The 20,485-nt window shown below is 43.2% G+C and overlaps 1 protein-coding gene across 1 annotated transcript in view; it reads right to left on the reverse strand.

Annotated features, from left to right (window-relative positions):
• Positions 1-10,142: 10,142 nt before the first annotated feature.
• Positions 10,143-20,485, reverse strand: part of Sntb2 (syntrophin, beta 2 (dystrophin-associated protein A1, 59kDa, basic component 2)) — a 98,282-nt gene continuing 87,939 nt past the window's right edge. Inside the window, exons 6-7 of the mRNA XM_013503934.1 lie at positions 13,916-14,100; positions 10,143-12,481 (exon numbers count right to left, since the gene is read on the reverse strand). Coding sequence (XP_013359388.1) covers positions 12,389-12,481; positions 13,916-14,100 — 278 coding nt within the window. The 3' untranslated portion in view covers positions 10,143-12,388. The remainder of the gene's footprint in view (positions 12,482-13,915; positions 14,101-20,485) is intronic.

Consider the following 20,485-nt stretch of genomic DNA (forward strand, 5'->3'; position numbering starts at 1 on the left):
GGGGAAGGGGCGGCAGGGCGGGGCTGCGGCCGGCCCGGGCGGGGCAGAATGCTGAAGTCCTGCCCCCGCTTAGAATAAAAGGCACCTGCAGGGCGATTTTACTAGCACACTAAGCCTCACTTCCCAGGACCCTGGTTTCCTGACAGGGTATCATCATTTGTACCTACTTTACTGAATGAACTTGCTAACGAGCTCACACTGGGGCCTCAGACTCTGGAAACTGTTATGATGTCTGTGACTCCTTGTAATGGTACTTTTGTTTTGTTTTTTTCTTCCTTACGTAAGGGCTTGCTAAGGTTCTCAGGATGGCCTCTTAACTTGGATCCTCCAGCCTCAGCCTCGTGAACCCCTGGAATTATAGGGATGTGCCAATGCCCTTGGCTATTAGAAATATTATTATTATTAATCCTCTACTTCTTTCCGCAGGAAGGTGTTTTCTTGTCCAAACCTGGGAGATTGCACAGCAGATTGCTCAGGTTTTTTCATTCACTATTCAGTACAGGACCTTCTGTCTACTGGCCTCCGCGCTGGTCTCTGAGGACACAGCCATGATCTGGACAGTTGCAGGGGAGCGTACAGTCTCAGAAAGCGGATGTTCATCAGGAAGCATTTTGAGGCCCACGTGAGAAGGCTCATGTGTGGATTTTTCTTGTTGCTCTGAGACAGGGTCTTACTATGTAGCCCAGACTGGTCTTGCGCTCGCGCATCCTCCTGCCTTGGGCTCCCGAGCGAGCGTTGTGGGAGCGTCTAACAGTACCTACCCAAGGGAAGGCTCCCAAGTGGAGGCTGGAGATCGGGGAAGCACATTCCAGGCTGATGGGACAGCTGTGCAAAGAGCCCAGGAGGCCACAGGTGCAGAGCCTGGACACGCGTAGCTGCAGGAAAGTCAGGCTCTGGTTCATGGATGCCCCGGGGCGGGGCAGGGCCAGGACTGTGTAAAGATTTTGGATTTCATCCTAAGAGCAATGGGGGGCTGGGGATTTAGCTCAGCGGCAAAAGCGCCTGCCTGGCAAGCGCAAGGTCGTGTGTTCGGTTCCTGGTACCGGAGAAAAACAAAACAAAACAAAAAACCCAAAACATCCTAAGAGAAATGGGAAAGCCTTTCTTTTTTTTTTTTTTAAATGAAGCCTTTGATTTTTTAGTTTTAGGGTTATGTTTTGTTTTTCCTTTTTGACTAGATGATTCTAGCCCTAGTGTATATATATATCTTTATATATATATATATAATTTCAGGTGCTGGGCATAGTGGTGCACCTCTGTGATTCCAATATTCTGGAAGGCTGAGGCAGGAGAATCATAGGTTCAAGCCTAGCCTAAGCAAGTTGGCAAGACGCTCTCAAAATATAAAGAAGGACAGGAGAGGGACTGGGGATTTAGCTCAGTGGCACAGCACCTGCCTGGCAAGCACAAGGTCGTGAGTTTGATTCCCGGTACCAGAAGAAAAACAAAAACAAAAAACAAAACAAACAAAAAAAAGGGCAGGAGAACCAGGCAGGGTGGCACATGCCTATAATCTGAGCACACTGGGAAGCTGAAGCAGGAGGATGACAAATTCAACCCCAGACTGGGCAACATAGTGATTTAGAGACCCTGTCTCAAAAATAAAAAAGAAACAGCCAGGTGTGATGGCACACATCTGTAATCTCAGCACTGGGGAGGCTGAGGCCAGAGGATCGTTGTGAGTTAGAGGACAGCCTGGACTGCATAATGAGAGCCTGTCTCAAAAAGACAATAAATAAACAAATAAATAAATAAATAAATAAGAGCCAAGTGTGGTGCCTCCCATCACTTGGGAGGCTGAGGCAGGAGGACTGCTTCGAGTTCAAGGCCAGTCTGGGCTACATACTGAGATCAAGGCCAGCCTGGACTACAAAGTGAAGCCCTGTCCCAAAACAGACAGACAAATCAAAGAAGAAAGGGTTGGGGATGTATGTAGCTCAGTGTGAAGGTCCTGAGTCTAACCCCCAATACTGCCAACAACAGCAAGACAGATGGCAGGGAGGGGTGACTCTTGCAGCGTGAAGCTGCTGCTGTACTCCAGAAGAAAGGGAAGATTGGAGGGCCATGGAGAGATGCATAGAGTGACAGACTTTGGAAGACATGTGCCAAGAATTTAGAAGTAGATTTGAAGACTAGGTGTGGTCATGCTTGCCTAAGGCAGGATGATTGCTATGAGTTTGAGGCCAGCCTCAAAGGCTACTAAAGGCTACATAGTGAGACCCTTTCTTAAAAAACAAAAATAGCCGACAAACAAAGAAAGGAAAGGAGCACTCAGGAGGCTGAGGCAAGAGGATTGCCATGAATTTGAGGCCAGCCTGGGCTACACAGTGGGAGGGGCAGGAGGGGATGAGATAAATCCTTGCTTCAGCACCTGGGCTGCTGTTGCTACCAAGATAGGGAGTACTGGACAAATACAGGTTTGAAAGGTTCCTATGAAAATGTGTCAGTTGGATATCTACACCTGGAGCTCGGAAGGAAGATGAGGGCTGGAGAGTCCCATGCGGGCACCCATAGGAATGGAAATGGTGTGTGAGCTCCTGAGTGTAGAGCAGGCTGAGAAGCGAGCTTGGCACACAGATTTGAGGGTTGTTGGCCAAAACCAGAGAGGGTGAACCTGTGAAAGCACCTCCAAGCTGAGCGGTGGGTGGTACACACCTGAAACCCCAGCTGTGGAGGGGAGAGGATTGCAAGTTTGAGTCCTACCTGGACACTGTAGGGAGAACCTGCCTCGAAATAGAAATGAAAGATAGAGATAGACAGATAGATGATAGATAGATAGGTAGATAGATAGCTAGACAGATGATAGATAGCTAGACAGACAGGCTGAGGAATGTAGCTCAGTGGTAGAGTGCTTCTGGGTTCAATACTAAGTATCACCAAAGACAAAAACAACAACTCAGAAGGCTAGCTGGAGAGGCAGGACAGCTGGAGCCCTAGAAGTCAGGGAAGATTGTCTCAAGGGGTGGGGGGACATCCTAAGGAGAGAGGAGACAATAGGGGCTAATGGCCCTAAGAAGGCAGACGGTGATTGGAAGAGGAGGTGGGCGCACCAGCCTCTGAGTTGGGGACCTCAGTTACATGGACCAAGAAACTGAGGAAATAAATAAATGTATTGACGATGAGAATGTGGTTATTCTGCGAAGGAAACTACAAACATGGAAGAGGGAAAGTTAGAAGGAATCCTCATGTAGGAGAAATTATCACAGTGAGTCCATGGTTTCTAAATATATATTCTAGAAATATAAATGTCTATGGCCGGGCCTGTGGCGAATGTCTAATCCTAGCACTTGGGAAGCTGAGGCAGGAGGAGTGCTGTGAACTTGAGGCCAGCCTATGCTGCTTGAATTCAAGGCCAGAAAGACCCTGCCTCAAATTAAAAATATACCTATATGTCTGTATATACCTGTGTGTATGTATGCACTCATGCACATTTGCTTTACACATTTACCTTGTTTTGTGGTAACAAGTAAAACCGAGCACTCAGATCTTGGTTCCTTTGGTACTGGGGACAGAACCTAGGGCCTTTACTCTCAGCTACATCCCCAGAGGTTTCTTTGTTTTGTTTTGGAAAAGCGTTTCACTATGTAGTTCAGGCTGGCCTTCAACTCCCAGCAGCCCTCCTGCCTCAGCCTCCCAAGTGCTGAGATTACAGACATGCACCACCATGCCTGGCTCAATGTTGTTTTTTGAGGCAGGGTTTTGCTAGGTCTCTAGGTTGCCTAGGCTGGTCTCAAGGTTGTGACCTTCCTGCCTCAGCCTCTCAGAGTGCTAGAGTTACGGACATGGGCCTTCATGTCCAGCTAGATCTTGGTTTCTGTCACCCTACACTAGAAAACCTCAGGGCTTTGTGGAGGAACAGTTGAAGGCAAAGTACAAAATGAGCTTTTGTAGTGGCAGGGAAAAGTGATGGGGACATAGCATAAGGGCATAATAACCAGTTTCAAGGGGCTCCCACTGGCCAGCCCTGGGGTGACTCGGAAATGCACTGGATGAGGCATAGGATCCCTTTCATGGTCCTTCTGCCAAGAATGCATGGCCAACTTAGGCCTAAGGTGGTACTAGGAGCTAAGTGGAGGCTCAGCAGAGGGGAGGCCTCGGTGAGACTCAGGAGCTGCAGAACTAGGGGTAGACTGAGCAACTCTTCTAGACTGAGGACACTGACCTGACAACCAGAAGCAGCCTGTGGTCCTGGAATAGGGTCCTGGGCCACAAAAGCAAGGGCCAGTGCGTCAGAAGGGGTCTGTGGGCGGGAGTGGGAGGGTGGCCCAATGCTGACTTCCTGCCGGCCGGGAGGGCTGCGAGGCGGCAGTGCGGGGGTGCCCTTGTGTTTGGAAGATGCACACGAGAGAACTTAGGGTAACAGTGTCAGGTCAGAAACAGGCCAGGGTAACGGAAGTAATGTGAAAATGTTAGCGGCTGGGAAACTTAGGTGAGGGGGATGTAGAAGTTCTTTGAATTGTTTTTGAAACATTCTTGCATTTCATTGCTTTTAAAAATGAAAAAGAAAACCCCACAAGTCTAAAAGCAATTTTTTATTTACAGTATAAAGGTTACAAAGGTATATATGTATTTATATATATAATACCCTTAAGTTACAAACTCTCATTGTAATGTACAATGCTATATGTTGATGTGCAACTCAAGGTGAAGTATTGTCTATGTATCTATATTTATAGATTATACATAAAGCTTTTTTAAAAAGAATTAAGAACACAAATACTGCCCTTTTTATGCCATGGGTTTTGATTTGGTAGCCAGAAGATTTAAGTCTTAAACAACACTCAAAAAGAAGCCTTGTTCAGGTACAGGGCTGTAAAAAGAAAGAAGAGTAGCATACATTGAGTTATTTATAGGGTTATTATTATAGCCTTCCCAGCCTTCATACTCAACAACAGAAACGAGAGTAGTGTTGGAAAGTGATTCAAGGAGGTGATACCAGAGTTTGCAAGGACTGGCCGGAACAGGCTTCCCGGCTGCGGTGTTTCCCACGTTGTCTTCTACAAGCCCACAGATGAGCTACTAACGGGGAAACAGACTCTTTGGGAACCAAGTTTCTCTAACGCAGAAACCAGCTAATGGTTCATAAACCTAACACTGGCGACCTGCAGTGGAGAAGAAAATCAGAACCAGCTCTTACAGTCAGGGCAGGTTTGCTACAGGTGAGAAGGTCATGGAGACTGGTGATTGTGAAAACCTAAGGTTTAGTTCAGATTATTTTCTCTCCCCCCAATTCTACTGATTCACAAAACCGGTGAAAAGATACAAATGACACCCACTCTCACAGGAGGGAGATGGAAGGAAGACCTTTTCAACCTAGGCAGAATGGACACCTACAGGCCAAGACTTGCGTGCTGGTTTGATCAGATGCAATCATTAGCACCGGCCTGTCAAAGGGCAGGCTGAAAGTAAAGGCCGAGATGTGGAGTACATGACCCAGCTTTTGTGCATTCGCCAGGACACCTGAAAGCGAATGAGGAGGAGCTGTGTCCCTGTGCCACTGCCACCACACGCACAGCTCGGACGCTTTCTGGCCGGGACTGGGGATGCCGCCTGCCAAGCTGACCCTAGCAACCCTCGAGGGCAGGGTACTCTCGGAAGACTGGACAACGCGGTCACTCTCTCCTTTTCTTCACGCGCCCTTTCCGTGGAGTTTGAATGCCAAATGTTCTAGGATAAGTGGAGAGTTCTGCTGAGTTTTACAGATCGTCAATTTGCTTTTTTTTCTGTATCAGGAATCGAACTCAGGACTTGCACTTGCCAGGCAGTCGCTGTGCCAATGAGCTGTATCCCCGGCCCAAGACATTCAATTTGATTGAGCATTAGTGCAGAAACACTCCACCATGAACACAAAGACTTTCAGCAAAGGAGATGCTTAAATGGTCTGTGTGGAAATGAATGGGTTAGCAAAATTTAGGAAGAAGGGTTGAGGAAATAAACATTTCTCTTTGTAGTTACAATGAAAAGAAGGAATTTTTGAAAAGCCTTTCCCACTGATCTACTTTCAGCAACAGAGGGTTAATTTTTGTTATGATTTATCTTATGTACTCTGCTCTTTCCCAAACTACTGACTTTGCATTTTAAGATTACAGTTAATGAAAAGACCAACCTACTTGGCTGGGTGTGGTGGCACTTGCCTGTAATCCCAGCACTTGGGAGGCTGAGGCAGGAGGACTGACACAAGTTTGAGGCCAGCCTGGGGTACACAGTGAGTCCAGGCCAGCCTGAACTACATAGTGAAATCCTGTCTTTAAAAAAAAAAAAAAAAAAATCAACCTACTTAAATGTAGTTGGGTCCTTTCTTGTTGGCATGGGTCCAAGTCAGAGTATCCTTTCAAAACAATTTCCGGTTTGCCATATGCGGATAAATAGAATCGTGGATACACTTTGGTAAAAACATAGAGTGGTTAATTAGTTAACTGCTGATGGTTAAAAGAGATGGCACAGTGGGATTAAGGGATAATAGATTATATGCTGCTTGATGGTAAGAAATTTCTTTGGATCCTTCTGAGTGCCTGGTACAGAAATGTATATTAATAAATGCTAACTAGAAACAGAATAAATGAATTCAGGTCATTAACTCGCCTTGTAGTTTCAAAGTTTCTGCAAATGGCTCAGAGGACTCCTTGTGGAGTCAGAAGTGATTTCTGTCACTCTGGGAGAAGGGGCGGAACAGTCAGGGTTGAAGGGTGTGTTTGTGATTGGGAGAAAGAGGGACTCCAAACTTTAAGAGTTGTACCAATGGCATGGCGGTGAGACGGCTGCAAACCAAGGAAATGGGCAGGTTCGGAGTGTGGAAATCCAGCCAGGGTCCCCAGCCCGGCGATACAGGGGCGCATCATTTCCGTATTATAGGTTCTTAGTTGAACCCCTCTGTTTTAAATGGGCCAATCAAAGGTTACAGTTGGTTGAATATAATGAACTAATCACTGGAGAGCAGCAATAATTTGCAAGACATTTACACATTACATGAAATAGGGCTTCACTTCTAAAACTAGGATATGCTTTGGTTCAGTCACTCACAGTGGAAAAGAAGAGTTAAAGTGGCAAGAGATTAAGCTCAAGTTTATGTTTTGAAGTAAATAAAGAGCTGGGGGGTAGCTCAGTAAAAAAGCACGCACTTAACATGTGGGAGGCACTGGGTTGGATACCTAGCACCAAAACAAACAAACCAACAAACACTCTTAAAATATCTTTCTAGTTAATGTGTAACAGCCCTCCTTCTAGTTGGCAGTTTAGCCAGTATCAAAAAGAAACAAGAAAACAGATGTATTGTGTGCCTATTTATTGTACCTTACCCTTAAACCCAGGTCCCTGACATCTTTTGTACCTTACCCTTAACTTGAAGTTTCATCCTTTATTAGAACGAACCTGTATCACTGATCTACCACATGTATTTAGTTTTTCTTTTTTTAAGTGAAAGGGTTGCAGATCAGCCACTTACCCAGTATTACTAGAATAAAATAAATTCCATTTAACATCATTACAGCCTAGGAATAACTATATTGCTCAAAAACACATAATCCTGACATATAGCAGAATGACTTTAAAACTGTCTATTATCATACATTCATTGTACTCAACACAGTAAAAGACAGAGCTTCAAATGGGAGGAGGGCAGACTGCTGCTCCTGGCTTTTTGGTGTAAAGACAAAATAATTCTAGATTATTAAGCAACTAAAAAATAGCGAGTGGGAGAGGGTAGATTTTCTCCTTTTATCGTCAGCTGGAAAAAGAAAAGCCACGCTAAGTGAAAGGTTTCCAAACTTAAAGTAGACTATAATACCACCTCGCACATATATTATACCTGATAGAGAGATATAAAAAGAATGAGTATGGCTAACTGCAGATCCCAACTTTAAATAAGCCTCTTTTCATTACACAGATATTAAGATTTGCTTTGAAACCAATGAGATCTGGCATTTTACCTCTGCATTAGGGATTGAAAAAAGACCTTTGGCTTTCTAACCAGCCATTTCATTCATGGCATCCACAGCGAATGGCGGCCACAGGGAAATGTATGCTGGATATTTGGACAGTTTAAGTATTATGTACAATCAATAGCTTATAACTAGTGAAAATAATGAACATAATTCAACATAAGAGTCCAAGATTAGATACAAAAAAGCAGAGAAAGTGCTCGAGTCTATAGGTCTTCCCTGAAAGTTTTCAAAAAGTTTAACTCTTTAAGCAGGTAGGGCTTTGTAATAAATTTGCATAGCAGCTTAGAAGGCAGTTTGCATTAAAAACATGGACAGATTTTTTCCATGGTTTGGACAGCAAATATATCCACATGCATATAAATTAAAGTAGAAGTCCTTTACTTCTCATAAAATTTTTTTAAAAATCACCCTTTTCACACACTTTTGTCTACAAAACCATTTATAGCTAAGCCTTTTTTGGGAAGAAATATAATCTTGTCCGGATTCCACACAGCTTAATTTTTTTTAAAGAATAAATTTTGGTTCCTCAGCTAAGCATATTTAATCGGCTAAAAAACCTTTGTTGCAAATTAGGAAAACAAATAATCAGTGTAACACACGGCTAAGAACGTTTAAGTTACCTGTGCTGGCCTCAAACTCGACATCCTCCCACCTCAGGTTTATTATTAGCCATTTGTTACACAGGACATTTGTTGGTTAGATTTTTCAGCTTAAAAATAATTCAATCATTCCTGCCATGCAAAAATTTTCAGTAATAAAGTTTGTGAGAGTTCAAATGATTAAAAAACAGGCACCATAAGACTTTTCCCAGTGTAAAAAGTGCTAAAACATGGCTTTAAAACAGAAGAATGGCATTTAAAATAACATTTTTGATTGCCTGTGTGTGTCCCAATATTTTACCTGGAATTCTGTCTACTAGGTAGGTAGGTTTCTTCTCTCTCTTTTTTTCTGAGACAGGGTCTTGCTATGTAGTTCAGCCTGGCCTTGAAGTCAATACTTAGCCCAGGCTGGCCTTGAACTCATAGTGATCCTCCCGCTTCAGCCTCCCGAGTGCTGGGATTACAGGTGTGCACCACCGTGCCTGGCCTAGTTAGGTAGGTTTAAAGTTACAACTGTCTAATAAATACTGTATAAACATACTTTTAAGTATTTCTTCACATAAAATATTAGATGCTAATTTCCAGGTAAGTTTTGTTTAAGGACTTCAGGTAAGGCCTTACCTTTTTCAAAAAGAGAAAAATGGAATCATTTCTTTTATTCCCTTCCTTTTCTTTTTATGGGGAGAAAGGAGGGAAGTTTTAGGGAAAGAAGATTCTTCATATACAAATTGACTGCTTTCAGATGTCTGTGTGGAATACAGAAAAGATGCCTAAGCCCAGGTCTTGGAGCACAGGAAGTGGTCTGTCTGAATGAGGGAGGGGATGATGGATTACACTGCAATTTCTTTGCATTCTAGACAGGAGAGCCCATCATATCCTCAACAATTTTTCTAATTCAAAGTGAAAAGGAAACGATTTTAGCTAGCTCTATAAAGAGGTGAAACATCAAAATGCTCATTTTAATTATTGAAAATAATTAGCCATATTGTGGCATCTAAATACAAAACATACACATATCATAGTTGTCCCATTCAAAAAAGCACTTAACTTGATTTGCACATCCCTTAAATACGTTTGATGACAAACAACCTGAACTGCCCAGGAAAGAAAGCTGTCAAGGTATGTAAGACAACCAGCTGAGCGCTCTTGGTCTGGAGCTGCTGATGGACAAAACCCTCCCATATGCTTTCATCTCACATCAAACTCAAATATATTATCACAGACCCTGTGGGCCTTGGTGCTACAGGACAATTTAAGCTTGAACAAAATGAGCTGAAACGTACACATGAAATGCTTTGGTCCTGCCCGTATTTTAATTACACCCATTTTACAGACCTTCATCCTATTCCTAATGAGCAGGGTGGCCCTGAAGATCCCCTGTAAATCTTAGTGGCTTTGCCTTTAACACAGAAAATGTCAGTGACTGTCAATGCTGCTGAAGTCCGTGAATGCATCACTCAGCGCCTCATCTTAATAATAAACGTTGCTGGGTGTGGTGGTGCACGCGTATAATACCAGCACTACTGGAGGCTGAGGCAGGAGGACCTTGCAAATCTGAGGCCAGCCTGGGCTACAAAGTGAGCTCAAGGTTAGTCTGAACTGTATAGCGAGATCCTGTCTCAAAAAGACAAAAAAAAAAAGAAGTCTAAATTCTCTTATGAGGTTAATATTTGTTGAAATTTCGCTTCCAGAAGTCAGAGCTGGACCTTCAGAACACTTTTCCCCCTCAAACTACAAATGTATCTCAGGTGGAACCAATGTGAGGTTTTTGAGTTTCAGGTTTATTTTTTTCTGAGATGGGGGTCTCACTAAGTTGCGTGGGCTGGCCTCAAACTTGACATCCTCCCACCTCAGGCCCCGAGCAGCTGGGTTACAGGCGCGCTCCACTATGCCCAGCTAGGTTTACTCATTTTCAAAACATGAAAAGCTCCTGAAAAGATATTCTTGTCTAGATTTTAATTTCCACTTTCAAGTGGATCAGTTCATTCATTTTTGGAGTTTTAACACTTATTTGAAGCTGGAGGAAGGACAGACGTCTCTCCCCAGCCCCTGCATACCGTTCGTCTCACTTCAGGGGGGAGAAGGCCTAGCGGATGGGCAGAGGGAGAACTCTGCGGCTACGCTGTCTGCTTGGGTGCCTGCTCCTTCACACTCCACCTGTCCAGGGTCTGCGCTCGACCAAATGTCCCAGGGTCTGTGTATGCGGTTGTGTTTCCCCTGCCCACTTGCAGTGCTACCGCCTCTGCTGTGCTCATTTTCCCGTGGGACTCCTGGCAGCTCTAGAAAACAAGCATTACTTCTGTGCCACTCTTTAGACAGCATATAGAACATCAAAGTCAATATTGCCTTTTCTTTCAGATCCAGGGACCACGCTAATTTGGACATTTTATATAGATATAATACTATTTTAAATGTTTTCAAAGATACATACCACCTTTAAAATTAGGAAAAACAAGGTGAGTATGTCTCTCCAAGATCACAAAATCAGCATTCTTCCTGCTGCTGTGTCCATGACACCTGGCTAGGGCTAACAAAAAGGTAGCCATGCTGTGAGCTCATCCCCCTGCACGCTGCAGGACTCCTCACGAAGCCAACACGGAGTCTTGAGCTGGCAGCTGCTCGTCCAGTGTACCCTGCCACTAAAAAAGGAGGAAGGCCAGGGCCAGAATCCTACATGGGCTCACACAGCCAAAGCAACTTGATATGGTGCTGTGCTGAGTAGCTGGGTTCACCCAAAAAGCCTGCTCTTTAAACAGGGTGGCTCTTGAGGCTCACCTTCCTCAAAGGGATCTGGCCACTAAGAAGATGCCATACGGAAACCCACCCAGAGACTACGTGAAACTAGGAAGGATGATATCCCTGGAATGGTAGTGACACTCAGCTACTCAAACTGACTGATTCGAGCTCCACTAATCCTAACCAAAGGCACATTTGGTAAGCAATAAAAGATGGCTTAGCTTAACGTGAGGATTTTCTTTTAAAATAAATCTTATACCCTGGCTCCTACCAATGTTAAAATCAGAAAAGTTTAAAAGAAGCAAAACTTTCCTTGCTATGGAGTCATTTCCAAACTGCATTTCAATACTATGTTTTCTCTTCAGATGGTATAAATCTTTCGCCTTTTACCAAACTGCATTTCAACTTGGGCGCCACCAGAAAAGGAGGAGCAAGGTGGATCAAGCTTTGCAGTTTCTGAGTCCTACAGTTAGCACTTATGCACTGCAAAGCTAGGGATGGACAAAGCGGTGAAGGGCAGACGGGCCGCAGCGAGAGGCGGGACGGAGGGAGGAACCTTCTGGTGATGCAACTCAAGGGCTTCCCAGGTGGGAGGAGACGATGAAGACAGTGAACTCTAACGAAGCATCAGCCTATCTGGGATGAGCACGAAGCAACAGGCTGCTGCACAGTAGCACCTGGGAAGGGAGAGCCACCGGAAGTAAGAAGTCAAGGCCAAGCCTGACACAAGTCCTACAGGAATAAGAGAAAGAAAACAGCTCCTGGCTGGCTATTTGACTATGTCCAAAAAAAGCCCCGAAGCAAAGAAACAGAAAACAAAAAGCCACCATTTCTAACGGGGGAATAAACCTAATTACTTATAAACCACATTAGGAAATGAGACAATAAATCCACAGCTTCATTTTGGAGCTCAATAAAGTCCCAGAATTTCTGGCCAAGGCAGCCTCTTCTTTAAACCCAGTTACGGTTCAGCAGTGATTTGCAGGTCTGTGGGAAGGCACTGTACTGGAGGAGAGAGAGCAAAGAGCTTTCTTTTGTGCTTTTTTTTCTTCTTTTTTTTGAGGTGAAAATACTTCTGGTGACAGTCAAGGCTCTTTTCTGACTTTCTGCTGCTCAAACCAGCAGTCCCATTCGAGTGACTTTTGCTGACAAGAACGTATGCAACACAAATACAATCGGCTTCGGACAAGAGTGCAGGTCCATGGTCTGTGGAGAAGGACATTCATTATCGCTACTATATACATGGACTTTAATACACAAAGATGCAAAATAAACACATTCACATGAGATGTTCCACTTTTAAAAAACGGGAAGGATTAGGGCTGTAGCTCACCAGTAGAGTGTATGTTTAGCATGTGTAAAGTTCTGAGTTCAATCCCCAGAGCAAGAACAACAAAAAGCTAGAGTTACAGAAACTCTTGGGAACAGAAAGCAACGAACAGAAGTATACTATAAAGTAGATCTATCCCATGTCATAATGTATCATTCAGGAGACAACTGGTGGTGTAATGGATTCCACCACGCCTGGAAGGAAGAACTAAAAAGTAGAAGTTTTAAAATAGAGAGGGAAAAAAATAAAATAAAATAAAATAAAATAAAATAAAATAAAGAGGATCCAGGCACAGTGACACACAGCTGTAGTCCCAGAACTCAGGATGCTGAAGCAGGAGGATTGCTGTGAGTTTGAGACCAGCCTGAGCTACCCAGAAAGTTCAAGGTCATCCTGAACTACATAGGGAGACCCTGCCAAAAAGAGCAAAACAAAAACAAAAACAAAAAACCACTGTTCAGCATGGAGACCATTAATTGTAATTCTGTTTTCTAGGAGGAATCACAGGGGTCTTAGCAGAAGCATGACCATGGTCGGTATGATTTCTGACGCCCTTGCTGGTTGGTGTTTAGAAGGATGACTCTTTAGGTTAGTCAGGAGGCCAATTTTACCTTTACTAAGCACAGACCTCTAATGTCTAAATGAAAAACTATGACTGAAATTTTTCTTTTCTTCAGTTGTTTACTTACTGGTTGACTGTCTTTTTGACACAAGGTTTCACTACGCAGTTCAGGCTGGCCTTGAACTCACTTTGTAGTCCAGGCTGGTCTTGAATTCACACCAATACTCTTGCCTCAGCCTCCTGAGTGCTGAGATTACAGGCAGGTGCCACCACACCCAGTCAAAAAAAATCCACAAAAACAAAAAACTTTCTTAAAAGGGTTTTTCTGGAGGCTAGGGACATAGCTCAGTGATAGAATGCCTGCCTAGCATGCCTGAAGCCCTGAGTTTAATCCTCAGTAACACAAACACCAATTATTTTTTTTCTACCATAAAAAACTTTTTAAAAAAGAAAGAGAACGGTTTCTTTTCTTTTTTTTTTTTGTACCAGGAATCGAACTCAGGACCTTATGCTTGCCAGGCAGATGCTTGTGAGCTATATCCCAGGCCAGAGAGAATAGTTTCTTAATGTGGAGGAAAGAAAACTGCAGCAAAAACTTAAATCCAGTGCTATCTTGAAAACTAAAGAATAATTTCCTGGCTCCAAACGGAATAGCAGGCCATACTTATCTTCTCTCTAACTGGTAAGAAACAATGAGAAGAAAGAGAATAGCTATTAGTATAAACATGGTTTTCTGAGTTACTCTTACCAGTTCTCCCTCAGGACCACCAAAATCCAGATAGAGATTTCTGATGCCATCATCAGCAGACATTTTCAGCCTTTCAAAGGGGTAGCGGAACAGCACGGCACTGGAACCTCCGTTTTCCCTGGAGATAGTGAACCCATTTTCATAATGCACGGTGAATTTTACCTCTTGGCCATTTAATGTGCAGCCTGTGAAAGACAAGCAGAAAAACTTATTAGTAAAGTTCCTTCTCAGTTATCAAGTGAAGAAGAGTTCTTCTGGCTTCAAAAAAAGAAAAAGAATCTTTTTGGGAATGTACTCAGAACCTTCTCAAGTGGATTTTGTTCTGCTCACTGGAGCCAACAACCTGACTGAGCTTGAGGTCAAGTGAGCGGCAACTGGACAGTGACGCTGGCCAGTGTGTGGAAGTGTGTGCATGTGGTAACGGAGGAGGAGGGGGCAGTCGTTGCTCTTGGGGAACTCATAAATGTATCAGCATGATCATCAACCCCTAACACCCCTCCTCCCTGCATGACTGGGGATTCAGCCCAGCACCTCTGCATTGAGCTGCATCCCCAGACCTTTTCATAGTCTTTTTAAGACAAGGTCTTGCTAAGTCTTGCTAAGCAGTCACACTGCCCAGGCTGGGCTTGAACTTTCAGTGCTCCTGGCTCAGCCTCCCAGTTTGGGGATTACAGGTGAACCCTAAATGTATAAAGCAGAATGCAGAGAAAATGATTAAACACCAAGCTGAGTAAAGCCAAAGTTAAGGAAGGGTTTCATTGGGGTCTGGCTATCCCTCCAAACCCCTACCAGTGACAGTGAACCTTTTATGTAACCCTCCCACCTCAGCCTCCAGAGCACTGGAATTCCAGGTGTGCTTAGTGTGAAAGCTCTTGGTTCAATCCCTAACATCGCAGAAACAACATAAATACTGGTGATCTTCTTTTCAGTCCTACTCAAAGAAGAGTCATGCCCCAGAGCTCAGACCCATCCTACCAGTTAGTCCAACAGGAATGAGGGGGCCCAGGGCATGCTCTGCCATCTCCCTCTGGCCAGACTGTCATCTCCATGGAGGAGCCCTGGGTAATCATGACAATGGAGGAACAAGAAAACAGCCTGTTGCTAGACACAGGTGCAAGTCTCTCGGTCCTTCTTTTCAGTCCTGGCCTTCCTTCCAGCCGTCACACCTCAGCGAAAGGAGTCACTGGTGAGGAGGTAATACGCTATTTTTCACAACCCTTAGGCTGTAACTACTTGTTAGATCCTTCTTGCGTATCTCTGTCTTCCCGAGAAACCACTTTGAAGATACTACCATGTATTACAGCAGCTACTGATATTTTCCTACTAATCTGTCCATAACTTTGTAATGTCTGTATTGTTCCTATGCTATTTTGTAAATGGATGTATGTTTATTACTATGTGTTTCCTATAACAACCATTGAGAACAGTTCATGATTATCCAATTGCTCACTCATGTATAGCTCTATTTATTTTCTTTAAAAGCCACTTTGAAGACACCAAAGTATAGCACTATTGATAATCTCCTACCTCTTTTGTCTGTAACTCACTATTATTTGTCTATTTGTTTTCCTGAGAAACTATCTTATAGATAACAATATGTAAAACAATAACCATTGATAATTTCCTACCACTTTGTCTGTAACTTGGTAAGCCCCCCTATTACTATGTTATCCTTCTTTTACTCTTTAAAATTAAAAAAAAAAAAAAAAAAAAAGACGAGTCATGGACAGTAGACCCTGAATATTGGTTACCCTCAGCAAAGGAACCTGGCCACAGCTGTAGCTCTCTGCCATGTGCCACTCTGCCTTGTAAGGAGCTAAACATGGATACAGTTATTCACCTGTATGTAGAAGTAATCCAGTGCACTAATGTCCTTTGAAATGAATGGCCTGGGGCGGTGGTGGCAAATCCAAGACAGGAGTGCTACTGCAGGCCGTATGTATCACCGCAAGCTCTAGAAGGTTCGCCGTCACGGGTGGGGGTTTGGAGGAGCAGCCAGACCCCAATCAAGGCAACCAGGCTATGTTCTATTAACACTCCTAAAGCTATAGCATAGTCAGGTATTGAGGTCCACAAAGAATAGAAGATCAGTCTAGTATGGAAAAGAAAAGCTCAAAAGCAAGGATTGCCCAAATCAGGGCGGCACTGGCTGGAGAAGGTGCAGAGCAGGTGGTGAGGTGTGTCACTGAGCTGGTAGGTGTCACAGCGGGACGAGGTCAGGTGATCAAAGCTGGGCAAGGCCAGGCAAGGCAAGCCATTAACACTACAGCAAGCTTGCTGTGTAAGGGACTGTTATGGTTTATGTCTGGGTGTCCCCCCAAAGCCTCATGCGGCAGGCTTTTAAAATTTGATTGATTAGGGGTGTGAGAGCTGCACCCGCCCTGGGGTGGATAGTTTGCATATGTAAGGGAGAGGAAAAGGATGCTTGAGGCCATTCCTCCACCATTCCCCTGGTGTGTGTTTGTTGCTTTTGCTGTGTTCGGACACCATGAGCTGTAGCTCTCTGCCATGTGCCACTCTGCCTTATAATCTGCCAAGTACGGACTGAAACCTCCACAAACTGTAAGTGAAATAAACCTTTTTTTCCTTAATTTTGGGCGTCAGGTATTTTGTCCCAGCAACGAGAGAAAAGTAACCAAGACAGGGACTTTATGTTTATTCTATTTTGAACTGTTTCCCCTCAAGAGGAAAGGAAAATAAGTATGTTCTGTTAAAAACCAGAATTTTATGATTACCTCAAGCTTGAAAAGGAGAAATAAAGATCACACTAAATATGGTTCAGTCTAGATTTTGGATTTTACAGTCATATCTTGGTACTTGACTACTCTGACACTGGTGGAATTTGGTACCTAAGGAATTTTATCATGAAAATTTTGTCCCAGTCATTTGTTTGGTATTTGGTGTACAAGCTAGAGGCTGTTGGTGTTGGGTGCCTCTTGACAAGCTATGCTCTCCAGCCAGAAGAATTTGGTACTGGTCACGCCTCCGAGAAGCAAGTAACGAGGAGTACAGATGTATCGCTGTAACTTAAAATTTATAATTGATACCAGGTCCTTCTGAATAAAGAGAATGACCTGATCACAAAAATTTCATGCATAAGCCAGGCATGGCGGCACATGTCTGTAATCCCAGCACTCTGACAGGCTGAGGCAGAAGGATCTCAAGTTTAGGCCCAGCCTGGGCAACTTAGCAACCTAATGAGACCTTGTTTCAAAATAAAAGGGATGGGGGTGGAGGTCAGTGCAAAGCCCTGGGTTCAATCCCCAGTACCAAAGGGAAAAACATGATGCTTAGTAATATTAAACAGTTTATTACTAACTTGTACATCAAACATTTTAATCTACAGTGATTCAGTGCCTGACACCTCTCTCTCACTCGCTGAGGGTCTTAAGTCTTCCTGTGCTGTTGCAGGAGGTTTATTACAACCATCCTCATGTATTGATTGAACCAAAACTGTTTTGGATGGTTATACATCTACCATCTACCTCAATATACAGGTAACTCAGTAAAAAATGTAATGTGTTTATTTTAATTAATAAGGTTACCAGAACATAAAAGACATAATAGCAGCATTCAAGGACTATGATAAGACATCAGATATTAGAGTTTGAAAGGAGAAAATACCTACTGTTTTTGAGATACTCAAGGAAGAGAAATAAATAGAACAAACTGTCCACTAGTGAGTGCTTTGGCTCCTTTTGTTGAGTACAAAGGGAAACGATATCAGGAGGCAGAGCTGAAGACATGGGAAGCAACTTCATTAGTGTGGCCCCAGAATAATCAGAAAATAGACCTCAAGACAAACTGCCTAGTGGAATTGTGAATCATGTCTTAGCTCATTATTTGCACATTTAATAATTCACTTATTCATATTTCTTCAAACTTGATTTTTTTCAGGGTACTAGAACTGAACTCAGCTCCTCACACTTCCCAGGCAGGTGCCAGGCCGCTGAGCTATATCTGTGGTGCCCCAATGTATACTTGAGGAAAAAAGAAATTGCTTTGGGCCCTTGTTATGTGCCAGATACTGTGTTGGGTCCTAGGAGACAGAACAGAATAAAAGATGACCTGTTCAGACATGCCAGAGAGGAAAGCAAGGAAACAGGGGCAGAGCAGAAGAAAGGAAAAGAGATACAGGAAATGCTGTGGAAGGACAGAGGACAGGGGATAGGAAAAGGCTTAACAGAGGTGCTATTCTGCTTGATTTCATTTTATTTTATTTATTTATTTATTTTATTTATTTTTTGTCTTTTTGAGGCAGGGTCAGGTGGCCTGGAGCTCACTTTGTAGCCCAGGCTGGTCTTGAACTTGCAAGGATCCTCCTGCCTCAGCCTCCTGACTGCTGGGATTACAGGCATGTACCATGATTTTAAATAAAAGAATTATAAATGCACACTGTGCCAGAATTAGTTTAAAGTAAACTTTCAGGGTTTCATAGCTGATGTCAGCATCTTGTCTCCGAAAATCATCTCTTTGCTAAAACCTACTTCATCAACCACCTGCAACGCTGAACAAGGTGATCAGGAATGAGTGAGAGATGGCACAGGGGCAAGGCCTATGTGTGGACAAACCACATAAAACCAGGAATCACTTACCTAAGGCCGATCATTCTTGGCAGTACCAGGGGTTGAATCCAGGGCCTCACACAGGCAAAGGCATACGCTCTACCACTGAGCTACATCTCCAGCCCCCAAGACCAATATTTTTTAAATAAAGTTCTTCAACGAACAGCTTCCTAAATCATGAATAATCCTCATTTCATTGTTTTAAATTTATTCTTTGGTTTTTTGAGACAGGGTCTCGCTATGTCATTCAGTCTGGCCTTGAACTTACCATGCAGCTTTTAAAGTTCACCTTTAGCCTGTGATATAGCTCAGCAGCACAGCACCTGCCTGCCAAGTGCAAGGTCCTGAGTTCAATTCCCAGTACCAAAAATAAATAAAGGTCACCTTTAAAGTTTCAATTATTATACTTATTATTAAAATAATGGTTTTACTGAAGTATAGCTCACATACACAACTAAACCACCCATTTCAAGTGTACAACTCAATGGTTTTAGTATATTCAGAGTTGTACATATTAATTTTTAATTAACAAATAGTTATGACTGCCTATCATCATATATTGTTTTTTCACGTAAAAATTGAGAGCAGTGGTACTCAACCCTAGTTAAAATATTCTGTGAGACTTCTAATATCCTAGCTAATTGAATTTACATTCCTGAGGAGTAAACCCAGAGCTTTTGTACTGAGCTACTTTTCCAGCTATTTTTTGTATGTTTGTTTATTTTGAGACAGGGTCTTGCTATGTAGCCCAGGCTGGGCTTGAACTTGATACCCTCCTGACTCAGCCTTCCAGAATGCTGGGATTATAGATGTGCTCTACAATGCCTGGCTAGCCATTGATATTATTAAAAAGTTTTCTAGAAGCTGGGGATATAGCTCAGTGGTACAGTGCTTGCCTAGCATGCTGGAGGTCCTGGCTTATAGCCCCAATGTCACACACACACATACACACACACTCTACTTAGATATTTTCACTGTATAATCAGAAGTGGGGATGGGTGATATAGAATATTAACACTTGGTTACAGGTACAATTGGTGATGATTATGCTAATCTTCAACTGAGTAAGTATGGGATACCAGATTAAGATAACAGGGCCAACATTCAGACCCAAGGATAATCCGTTGTCCTCAGCCCCTCTCAGGAAATTCTCAAGCTAAAAGTCTGATATTCTTCCTAGCTTCTCAGTAATATTACATTGTAAAATTTTTATTTTTAAAAAATTTTAAAATGTAAAATTTTAGAGCCAGGCATGGTGACACACACCTGTAATCCCAGCACTTGGGAGGCTGAGGCAGGAGGATCATTGCAAGTTTGAGACCAGCCTGGGCTACAAAGTGAGCTCAAGGTCAACCTGAATGGCATGGTGAGCCCTGTTCTCAAAAAGAAAAAAAAAATAAAATAAAATAAAAAATAAAATAAAGGGACTAATGGATAGTTCTTAGCAAAACCCCAAAATTATTGTTTTCTCTAACTGTATAAGTATATAAGTATATAGCAAGACCCTGTTTCACCAAAAAAATAAAGAATAAGTATGTAAGTGTATAAGTATATAACAGCACATGCCTGTAATCCCAGCTCTTCAGAAGGCTAAGGCAGGAAGATTCCAAGTTTTGAGGCCAGCCTGAGCAACTCAGCAAAACCCTGTCTCAAAGGGTATGGCTGAAGATGTGCTCAGTGGTAGTGAATTTGCCTAGCACTCATGAAGCCCCTGCTGTATATCAACTACAGCAAGAAAACAAAAAACATAGCAAAACATAACCATAAAAGTAGCCTATAACTGCCCTGGGAATTGGGGATGGAATAGAAGCCAGTGATTTGATTTGTGTGTCACAAATACCCAGGAGTAAAAGGCAATGCTACAGAGGCTGAGGCAGGAGGGCTGCTGTGAGTTCAAGGCCAGCCTGAGCTGCAAAGTGAGCTCCAGGCTAATCAGAACTACAGAGCAAAACTCTGTCTCAGAAAGAAAAAGCAAGAGAGGTAGGAGGGAGGGGAGGGGAGGGGA

Source organism: Chinchilla lanigera, unplaced genomic scaffold (genome assembly GCF_000276665.1).
Source record: "Chinchilla lanigera isolate Chin_1 unplaced genomic scaffold, ChiLan1.0 scaffold00083, whole genome shotgun sequence".
NCBI lineage: Eukaryota > Metazoa > Chordata > Mammalia > Rodentia > Chinchillidae > Chinchilla > Chinchilla lanigera.